This window comes from Grammomys surdaster, unplaced genomic scaffold, assembly GCF_004785775.1.
Source record: "Grammomys surdaster isolate TR1022 unplaced genomic scaffold, NIH_TR_1.0 242, whole genome shotgun sequence".
Taxonomy (NCBI): Eukaryota; Metazoa; Chordata; class Mammalia; order Rodentia; family Muridae; genus Grammomys; species Grammomys surdaster.
The window spans coordinates 5,883,255-5,894,633 of NW_021604687.1; the positions used below are offsets into that span (position 1 = coordinate 5,883,255).

General features: G+C 48.1%; 1 protein-coding gene across 4 annotated transcripts in view; it reads right to left on the bottom strand.

Moving 5' to 3' along the window:
* Positions 1-11,379, bottom strand: part of Prkag2 (protein kinase AMP-activated non-catalytic subunit gamma 2) — a 247,279-nt gene that overhangs the window by 44,563 nt on the left and 191,337 nt on the right. For all 4 annotated transcript variants that reach the window (XM_028774646.1, XM_028774645.1, XM_028774648.1 and 1 more), the window contains one exon: positions 3,600-3,669. In XM_028774646.1, the coding sequence (XP_028630479.1) occupies positions 3,600-3,669 (70 nt within the window). The remainder of the gene's footprint in view (positions 1-3,599; positions 3,670-11,379) is intronic.

The window sequence follows — 11,379 nt, forward strand, 5'->3', positions numbered from 1 at the left end:
TACAAGCTGCGGGGTAATAAATCCTTTCTTCCCTAACTAAGTTGCTTTTGGTCATGGGGTTTGTCACAGCAGCAAACACAACCAATGGGACTCAATCAGCCCGGCTTCCCTCAGTAAGACTGTGTATGCGTGAGGTCTGGAATCTGCCTGGTGAACCATGAGGGTGGGATGGAACAATAGCCCAGGGCGCTGGTGTGTGGACAGGCGATGAAGGTGAGGAGAACTAATCAGCAAGAGCAGATCACCACTGCAGAAAGTCACCTTTTACCTGAACCTCTACAAGTCCCTAGACTGTGGGGACAAGCTGGTGAATCATGCCAGGGTTCTGGCAGGCCGAACTGCGGGGCATGCGACTGCAGGGGGATGATCTTTATAGCAGTCGAGGGTATGTTCGGGTTCAGACCTAGCCAAGAAATATATTCAAAGCAGTTAGGATAGATAAACACAAACTCGAAAAAGATGTGACAGGCCCCAGAGTTTAAAGAATTAAAAACACAAACACATAAAGCGATGGCTCTGGAGACGTTCTGGTCTCATGGCTTTGCACCCACTAGACCACTGAATTCCCCCAGCATCATAAAGCAAGTATAGACATTTAAGGTGGCCACTGGGATCCTTGAGGTAGACACCGGCAGAGCAGAACGGGGGACGAGGAAAGGCACACAGATAGCTTCGGAGAAGATGAGATTTGGGGTGCACCCTGAAGCTGTGGTAAGACAGGGTGGGAGGCAGAAAGGGTGACGGACATGCTGAGTGTCGAGAGGAGCAGGGCTTGCTGTGCTACATCCAGGAGCCAAAGCTGGCCCATTTCATAAATCCATTTTCTTGGACCCCAACCCTACTATGTTTGGCCTTGTGCTGCTTTCTTACAAAGGGGGCGCACTGGGTGGCTAATGCAAGCCTACGATGATCTAGCTCCTTTGCTGCATCTGGAGACCCAGGACCTGGAGCCTCACTCTTTAAAAGGAAGCCTGTGAAACCACAGAGACAAGGCACACCAAGGCTGGCAGGAGGAAGCACTGGGCTCAGAGAGGCACTGAGAAGACAGGAGAGCAGGGAGGAGGGGCGGCTGTGGCTAACAAGGGCCCGACCTTGCAGTGCTGGCCTCCCTTCCACCTCTTCTTTTCTCCAGCTTTACAAACACCTTTGAACGCCTTCTCATGACTGGAACGGAGTTGACATTTATTAGAAAACAGAAAAATAGCTTCAGCACAACACTACCAGCTATAATGTACCTCCCTGTATAACCAATGTGTCATCTCTAGGTCATGCTTCCAGACGTGTAACTGAAGATACTAACAGGGTAATAAGGAAGGTGAAAGATGGGCCGGGCGGTGGTGGCGCACGCCTTTAATCCCAGCACTTGGGAGGCAGAGGCAGGCGGATTTCTAAGTTCGAGAGTTTGAGGCTAGCCCGGTCTACAGAGTGAGTTCCAGGACAGCCAGGGCTACACAGAGAAACCCTGTCTCGAAAAACCAAAAAAAAAGGAAGGTGAAGGATGAACGGGGCCTATTCAGTCCAGACATACTACTCTGTGGACGGCTACCACTGGCTCCTGGGACACTTAAAGGTGTGAGGTCTCACTGTTGCAACGTCTCTCTCCCCTTCAAACAGTCTCTCTCCCCTTCAAACAAACAGCTTTTCTGAACTTCAGATGAATGAATACTTTAAAGTTCCAGGGAAACAAAGCGCTGTTCTGGACTATTCCGCCAACACGGTTCCCTCTTCCAGCTCAGCTTCACAGTGATTTGCTTAATATTCTGCCTTCTTAAAAAAAAAAAAATCTAGAAACATTTGACAGTGTTATTTGTGAGGTTCAGCTTAAAGTAATGACGGTAATACAGATAAAAATAGTTGAGCAAAAAGGGGGCGCCCCTTTTTTAAAAATTTTTATTTTTAACATGGTTTCACACTGTACATTCATGACACAGGCCATCCAGAGGTGAAAGGGTGGGTGTGCAGCAAACTTTGAGAAATGTGCATAATATAAACCCCAAGAAAAGAGAAAAGCCACGAAATCTATACTAAGCGGAATCCCCATGTTAAGATTCACTAATAAAAGCCTTTTAGAAGTCTGTGGATTTTGGCTAATGGCACCGAATAAAAGTAACATTTTCAAAGCACAGACTATGGGTTCTCACTGAGCCCTCCTCAAAGCATTAGACTGTTAGCTCTGTTATAGACAAGACGAAACTAAGGCACAGAGAACTCACACCACTTGTCTGGGGCCTGTCAGCCAAGTAAGGGATGGACAAGAACATGAGTCTGGGTTCTCTCACATAAAGCTCCACTCTGGGAGGTCTCACAGTAATCTCTACAGGTATAGACATCTGATACCACAAACCTGGCAGACAGTGGCCACTACCTTTTGTGCAGTATAGGAACACCAAGAGTTCAGGAGGTGCATCCAAAGGAAGACACAAGCTAATCTTTTTGATAGGTCAAACCACAAACGAAGCTCAGGAAAATCCTGAAATGCATCATTTGTTAATAACGAAGACATTTCTGTAGGCATGTTATCTTTAGGCTGGCGTATTTGTGAAGTGCTACAGTGAAGCTACAACAGGCACTGGCCTAATGCTATCTCGGTAGCACTCCCCAGCTGGTTGAGCATGCTTATTTAAGTAATTGCCTGAACATAAATGAACAGGGGTATTAAAGTAAAGTTGGCACAAGGGACAGCATCCACACAGCCCATTCTTTGTTCCAGGCCCTTCATTTTGTCAGTACTCTTGGAAAAAGCAGCAGCCCCTAAATAAATCATGGAAGTACACGAGCCTGCATAAGGCCTTTTATAGTCTCCAAATGGTCATGCATCTTATATAAAGTTCGCTTTCGACTTCCCTGTTTAAATGTTAGCAGCCTCAAAATAAGATCCAGGCTATTTACCTGTAAGAAGATATTATTTAAAAATAGGGCAGGAAGAAGAATAACCAGGCGGCAGGAGAGGAGACGGGATGGTCAAGTGTGAAGGGGTCGCCTGGTCTCAAACCAGTTCAATGAGCCACTTCGGGTTTGCTGATTTAACTTTACCCATCTGAGGGGGAGGAGGGGAGGGAGACACACCCTACTGGAGGTATTTCCACAAATACAGATAAGGGAACCGGTTTGTTATTTGAAAGCATGGGCTGTCCGTGTGATTCCGGGGTGTCCTCGGGGTGCGCGGTGACATGCACAATTAGGGCTGCATGACACCTGGCTCTCGCTCGAGTTCGGGTGCGGAGGACAAAAGGGCCGTCCCTTGGAGCGCGCGGGCGGCCGCTCCCGGGATCGGGGCTGCGTTCCCCAGAACCCGGCTGCGTCCCTTGGAGCGGAGCTGCAATTCCCCGGAGCCAGACTGCTTCCCTGAGAACCGGACTGTATCCCAGAGTGAGGCTGTGTCCCCGGGAACCGACTCCATCCCCGGAACCAGGCTGCAAGCCCAGAACAGAGCTGCATCCCCAGGAACCTGGCTGCTTCCCCGAGGCCGGGTGCTTTCCTCAGAGCGGGACTGCGTGCCCAGGAACCGGGCTGCATTCCGGGAACCCGGTGCTTCCCCGGAGTGGGCTGCAGTCCCGGTGCCCGCCGCCGGCAGCGCAGGGCGCGGGTCGCGTACTCACCTTCCTCCTGGAACTCCAGCTTCTCCAGCATGCCGGCTTCCGCGGGTCCCGGGGCCGCCGCCAGCGCCGCCTGAGGGGGAGGAGGAGGAGGACACGGATCAGCATGGGCCGCGGCGCTCCGGCTTCTTTCGCATCGGGAGGAGGGGCCTGCAGCGGCGGCGAGCGCGCGCGGCGGCGGGCGCGCGCGGCAGGCCAGGGTGGAGCGCGTCCCCGCCCAGGCCCGGCGGCCGCAGGTGGGCCGCGATGGCACGCTCCGCTCCCCCCTGCGCCTTTGGTACGGCCCGCGAGCAAGCGTGGGAAGGGGGAGCGGCGGCCCCAGCGCCTCGTCCGCCGCGCGCGCCGGCGGACACGCGCGTCCTCGCGCAGGTGTGGGCCCATGGGCACCCGCCGCACCCTCGGCGGGTGTGCGCCTCCCTCTCGGGGCCCCGCGCCGGCGGCGTACCGCTCCCTTAAAAGGAGAGGCCGCCTTCGGGGCCGCGCTTCGCCCGCGCTTTCGCGCGCTCTCCAGTCTCTCCCTCTCCTCCCCCCCCGCGGCGGATCTCTTTAACTGGCTTCCCCCGCTCTCAGCTCGCTCTTTCCTCGCTGCCGCAGCTTGCTGCCAAAAGTTCACACAATTTAAATCTGGCCCCGGGCACGCCCGTCACCCTGCACTTGGGTATCTGAGACTTCCCTATCGCCAACTCCGGTTGGCAGGCAGCGAGGCTGGCAGCCGTCTACTGCCGGGAAAGGGCCCGAGGCTGCGGACGGCCAGCACCTGCCGGGCCACCGACCTGGGAGGGAACTTGTCAATTTTAGGAGCCCAGAAGCAGGAAGTAGAGACCGCTTTAGTATCCTTAGATGGGTCAATTTCTAAATCTAAAGTGTCCCCTCTCAAAAAAAAGGAAAAAAATTGTTAAGATGTTTTGTGTTTAAAAAAAAAATGCAGTTGGTCATGCTTTGTAATGGGAAAAGAAAACAAAAAACAAAAACCCCGAACACTTTTAAGTTCAGGAGCAGTTTCAAAGCTCTGTCTCACCCAACCAAGTACCAGGAATAAAAGGCAGATTGGAAAAGACGGTCTGAGGTTGGGAAGAGAATATGAGGTGGGGGATGAAGGAGGAGTTGGAGGGGAGACGGAGGATATGATCAAACTGCATTGTATGTTGGAGGTGGAGGGGTGGTTCAGTGGTTAGGAGCTCTCGCCGCACCTACATGGCAGCACACAATAGTCTGTTGTAACTCCAGTTCCAGGGATCTGGTACCCTCTCTGGCTTTCTGAGTGCACACAAACACCCATACACATAAAATTAAAAAAAAATCTTTAAAAAACATATTGTATGCAAGTATGAAGTTTCCAAAGAACAAATTAAAAATATTAAAACACTCTACTTGGGAAGAAAGAAATGAAACCATCCGAAATGTAGGCTATCCATGTATAAAAACCCAAAGACTCTGGAAACAAACCAAACTTCTACAATCAGGAAGATCAAAGAGATCATAGGATCAACACACTGCATCTGGTATAATAAAAACAAATGTGTGGAAGCTGGTATCAAATGCTGTTTACAATCTATGCAAAGAAAGTTAATATATAAAATAAACACAGGAAAGCTACATACAGAGTTTATATTTAAAAACTGCACAGTGGGTGAGGTGAACACAGAGGTAATCAAGGGGGGAGGAGAGGCACCCCACATTCAGGGGCTGGAAGATCTAGCAAAATGTCAGCCACCAAGGTCATCTCTGGGTTTCTTTCAATTCTGGTCAAAAATCCCAGGAACTCTGATTTGTAGACACAGATAAGCTGATTTTAAAACTCACACAGGAAAGTGTGCAAGCTTTGGTATACCTAGACTGAAGTGGGAGGGGTCACATCTTCCAACATTAAAGCCTGCAGTGAGGACAGGAGAGAGGGCTCAGTGGCTGAGGACCCACCACCCTCCTGAAGACTACTAGGGACTACAGTTAAGTCCTTAGCACCCACAACCATGGCTTACATCTGTCTGCAACTCCAGGTCTCAGGGCTTTCAGGGCACTTGCCTTCATGTGCTCAAACCCACCGAGAGACACATAATACACATAAATTACAAAGCAATCAAGGCAGGCTGGGTGTGATGGCACACGCCTTTAATCCCAGCAGTAGGGAGGCAGGGGCAGGTTGATCTCTGTGAGTTCAAGGGCAGCCTGGTCTAGTTCCAGGACAGCCAAAGTTCTCCTGATTAAAACCTGTCTCAACACCCCTCCCTCCCCCAAAGAAGAAAAGATGACCCTGTCTCAAAAACTCAACCAAACAAAGCAAATCTTTTTTTCTTTACGAAAAGCTTACAGTATAGCTGTAGTAATCAGGACTACGTGACATTAGCGGAGAAACAGATATAATCGCCAACAGCACACCAGCAATGCACCCAAGCAAATATGTGAACCCAAGCTTGGATAACTGCGTGACGGTGCACTCCTAACTAACAAACAAAAGAGGACAACCCAAACTATCCCAATGTCATCTAAAAATTAGCTCAAATTGGGTCATGGTCTTAAAATGTGAAACCTTTTAGGAAAACACTTGAGAAAATCTTTGGGCCCTAGGATTAAGCAAAGAGGCTCAGACGGAAAACATTCTCCATAAAGGGGAAAAATTGATGAATTAAATCTACAAAGTGGGAGAAAATATTTGCAAACCACATAGTCAACAAATGACTAGTGTCTTGAATATAAAAGGATGTTGAAAACTCAGAGAAAAAGCTGGTCAGGATGCATTTTTGCAGACAGAAAGAACGGAGAGACAATTCACCAGGAGGGAGTGGGACAGAGCTGACAATAAGCACACAGAAGAGGTTCCAGTAAATCAAATGCACGAGCTGTCAATGCACACCCATTAGAATGAAGTAAACACTGAAATAGCATCCAGTGCTGGTGAGGACGGAACTAAACAGAACCTGTCTACACCGTTTGGGTGGATAAGAAACAGAGAGGGATGGAGACATGGCTTAGCAGTTAAGAATGTCTTGCTGCTCTTCTCCAGAAGACCCGAGTTCCCTGCACTCCAGTCAGGCAGCTCACAATTGTCTTAATTCCAGCTCCAGGGCATCTGACACCTCTGGCTTCAGAGGGCACCTGCACTCGTGTGCAGAGACCATAGAAAGACCTGCACACACACGCACATCATTAAAAATAAATTTGAAAAAAAAATCCAGAATGAGAGAGTGCTCCGAAAACATCTTGCCAGTTTTCTCTGGAGCTATGCAGTTACAAATCAGGTGTTTTCCTGAGTATCTTCCCAGGGCATCAGTGGACACACAGAAAGCTATGCAAGGATGTTCACAGCAGCTGCCTCTTTAAGAGCCTCAGCCGGGAATTCCAGATGTCATTTGATGGCTGACTGGTTAAAACATAGCAAACCATCTACGCCATGGCACATCATGCCAAAACTTCAGAAGGTCCACCAATTATTTGTACAAAAACTTGGACAGACTGGACGTGGTAGTACACATCTTTGATCTCAACACTCAGGAGGCAAAGGTAGGTGGATCTCCATGAGTTCTAGACCAGCCTGGTCTACATAATGAGTTCCAAGCCAGCCAGAGCTATGCAGTGAGACCTAGTCTAAAAATTTGGACAAGTCTCCTAGGAATTACGCTAAGTGAAATTAAAGCCATTTCTAAGGGTCAAACATTGCTTTCATGTTACTAAGATGACACAATTATAGAAACTAGGGTCAAATTAGTAGATGCCAGGTGTCAGAGGGTAGGGGTGGATAAAAGCAACCACAACTTTAAAGAAAGGTCACCTTGAGGGACCTTGATGGTAGTGGACCTGTTCTGAATCTTGCTTGTGCCAGAATCCACATTCTGCTTAAGATAGCGGACTACCTTCTCCCCATGAGCCAAGCCAATGGAAGAAAGGACAATTGGGATTAATAAGTGAATTTATTGGAAAAAACAGCTCACCCTGTAGTGCAGTGGTTTTCAGCGTATCAAGACTCAAGCAACCAAATTTACAATCTTTTCACTGTCCCACAGGGCAGCTGCACACTCACAATCTTATTTCCTGCTGGCTGCTCACCTCCACTGTGGGACTAACACACTTTTGCCTCTATTGGTTCCTACCCAGATGTCATACGCATGGGGTTATCCGTCCTGCTGTCTTTTGTCGCTGCTTTCTGAAACTTTTCCTTTGTTATCATTGAATGGTTTCCCACCGTGCAGATATCACACCTAGACCATCCCTCAGCTGGTGAACGTTTCACTTAGGTGGTTCCTATCTTTTGTCTGTTATAAACATTCATGTTCACATGTCTGTGTGGACATGTATTTTCATTTTTGGGAAGTTAGGAATAGAGTTGCTGGATCATATTCTATTGGCTACCTCATGTTTAACATTTGAAGAACAGCGAAACTGAGTTACACCATGGCTGTGGCACTTGCCAGCAGTACATGAGGGTCCAGCTTCCATTAAACACATAGTGGCTCCACAGTGTACCACCTAAACCTTCTGCTCTCTCAAAAGATCAAGTTTGGTGATAAATGCGTAAGTGCTAAGTAGTCTCACACTTCAGATTTTGCCTTCTTGTTCTCGTGGTAATGTTGGTAATGTTGTAAAAAAAATTTTTTTCTTATTCTTTTTTAAAGCTTATTTTTATTTTATGAGTTTTGCCTTAAAATGTATATCTGCACTATGAGTGTGCCTGGTGCCTGTGTCTGCAGAGTCCGGAAGAGGGCTCTGGTGTTTCCCAGAAGAGGCCTTAAGGAAGGTTGTCAGCAACCGTGTGTGTGCTGGGAACTGAACCAGGGCCTTTGAGAGAACAGGACACCCTTTTATCTGCTGAGCCATCTTTCCAGTCGCTGCTTCCTGGGTCCTTCCTGGTCATCAATGTCACCTTGCATTCTGAAGAGCTGATTCTTGGGAGACACACAAGGGCAGGAAACAGAGGCAGGAGCCGTGTTCTCTTCAAAGCGATCCCCAATAAGAGAATGGAAACTGCGATTACCCAGCTTGTGCACCCGCTACTCTCTCGACACTGGATGTACAGCCCCAGCATGAAATGTAAGTATTTCTATGCAATAAGCTGGTGAAACCAAATTTATGTTCGTGGATTTTTTTTACTTGGCAAGAAAACACATTTCTCAGAAAGACAGCTACGGAGCAGCAGGAGGAGACAGATGAATTACTGTTCTATCACACTACCCTTTTCAAAAGTCAAGGGCCTTCAAAGCTCTCAGACACCTGCATGAATACCTACAGGGTCCAAGGAGGGCCGATTCATGGGCAGAAACGATGTAAAGCTGGTGGTCCCCAGTTGCCCTTCTATGGCAATGTTTTCTTAACGTCTCAGCAGACTTTTTTTGCCAGACTTAATTTTAGCTGCTCTGGGCAGGGAGGGAAAGCCATGGCAGGAAAGAGGAGAAGGAAGGGCTTAGTGTCACCCTCATATGGGAAGAGGGATGTGCCCTTATCTATCACAGTCGGTCAGGACCTGGGATTGGAATTAGAAAAACCAGACAAACCGTGCACCCCAAATTTCCTGACAGTCAATCTGAGGCCAATTACCCCAGGGGAGCTGCAAGACAGAGGCATGGTGTTCCCTTTGCTTCTGTGTGACCACAGGGGACCTTTCTACCTGAATGCCTTTTGCCTCTTCAGCCAGTCTGAGGCTCCAGGGCTCTAGCGTGGCGAGGGGAACAATTTGCTCTGCATTAGATTTTACTGAAGGGATGCTTGAAAAAAAAAAAAATGGAGCCATTACAAACGTGGAGTCCTGGCTGGTGAAAAGTGCTGAATTATTAAGAACTGTTACATAACTGTGCCTGGGGAATGAGAAATATAGTATTCTGAATAACTCCGAAGGAAAAGCTTCACTCAGATGCATAATCATAAAACAACTGCCAAAAAAAGTACCCCTACCGGATCAAGGTTCTGTGAGGTTGCTCTGCCTTAGAAAAACAAAGAAACCTTAAATAGCTACTTACTGCAAGAAATAAATTGACCGTAAATACAGGAAAAGGAGCTCCTCAATAATTTAGTGCACTGAACCGAAATCACTGCTCATCTCTGACTGTCTCTAAGTGACTCTGGCTGCCAGGGTATCCTCCCTGGGGGTCCAGGTGACACTTGCTTCTCTTTCCCTCACGTCTTCTCTAGATGGCTGCCTCATACTTCTGTGTACAATGTGCTAGCATGGAGCTAGCCTGGGCTATATCTCTTCCTGAAGCTGTGAATGCTGCCCAACACAAAATCCCAATGTTACTTCAAACAGCTTGTAGTGAGACAGGGGATCAATATGTAGCCCTAGCTGGCCCCGTCTTGACATGTAGACCTTGAACTCAGACAGACCTTCCTCCCTCTGCCTCCCGAACAATGGAATTAAAGGTGTTGTGCCACCAAGTGTGGCTTTTTGGTTTGTTTGTTTGTTTGCTTTTGTTTTGTAACTCAGTTTCTGGTAGATGATGATCTGATTCATTGGCAAGGTCGGACACTCCTGCTTGTTCCTTGGGTAGGTCAGGTGCCCAGGCAGCATAATAACGACACAGGATTTGCTCTTCTCCCCCATTGGGCCCCATGAGTCCCATTTGCTCTTGAAGACCCGTCTTTACCAGGAAACCTTTTCTGCTTCTTCCCTCCTACATTTAGACCATGGTGATCTAAATGAGGATGCCCCCAGAGGCTCATATGTTTGAATGTTGGTTTCCAGTTAGTGGAACTGTTTGGAAAGGATTAAGAGATGTGGCCTGTTGGAGCAGGTATGACATTGTTGGAGGAAGTATGTCACTGGGGTTGGGCTTAGGCCCTGTTCCACCCACCCCCTCTCTCCCTGCTGCCTACAGATCAGATGTAAACCCCTCAGCTACTGCTTCAGCACCATGCCTGTCTGCTTCCTACCATAATGGTCATGGACCACCCTCTAAAACGGCAAGGAAGCCCTTAATTAAATGCATTCTTATGAGAGTTACCATGGTCACGGTGTCTTTTCACAGCAATAGAACAGTGACTAAGACATTTTTCTCTTCCTCACCATTTATCTGGTTGGTTGCTTCTTTTGGTAATTTATTTACCTACAATTGAATGCCTTCATTTCCAATGCAATATTTATGGATTTCGGATATGAAGACGACGTGGCTCTACCATTACCAAGCACTTTACTGCTTGTCCTGGTCAGTGTTCTGTTGCAGTGAAGAGACAGACGCCATGACCAAGGCCACTCTTATAAGGAAAACATTTAATTGGGGCTGGCTTACAGTTTCAGAGGTTCAGTCCATCATCATCATGGTAAGAAGCGTGGCATTGTGCAGGCAGATACGGTGCTGGAGAAGGAGCATCATGAGAGCTCTACATCCAGGTCTGCAGGCAGCAGGAAGCAAACTGGCTTGAGCTTCTGGGACCTCAAAGCCCATCCCCTGGTGACATACTTCCTCCAATAAGGCCACACCCACTTTGACAAAGGCCACACCTCCTAGTAGTGCCATTCCCTATGGATCAGTATTCAAACAAGTGAGTCTATGGGGCCACTCCTATTCAAACCACCACACTGTTCTGGAGGACCTGAGTTTGATTCTTAGCACATCAGATGGCACACAAGCAGGTGTAACTCCATCTCCAGGAGATCTGACACCTCTGGTCCCTGCAGGCACAAGCACTCACATGTATATACCACACATAGTCACATAATGAAAAACAATAAAAATAGGATTAAAAAATAATTTTCAGAGGCAGGCAAATCTCTGTGAATCTGTAGACACCCAGGACTACATAGAGAGACCTTGGAGAGAGAGAGAGAGAGAGAGAGAGAGAGAGAGAGAGAGAGAGAGAG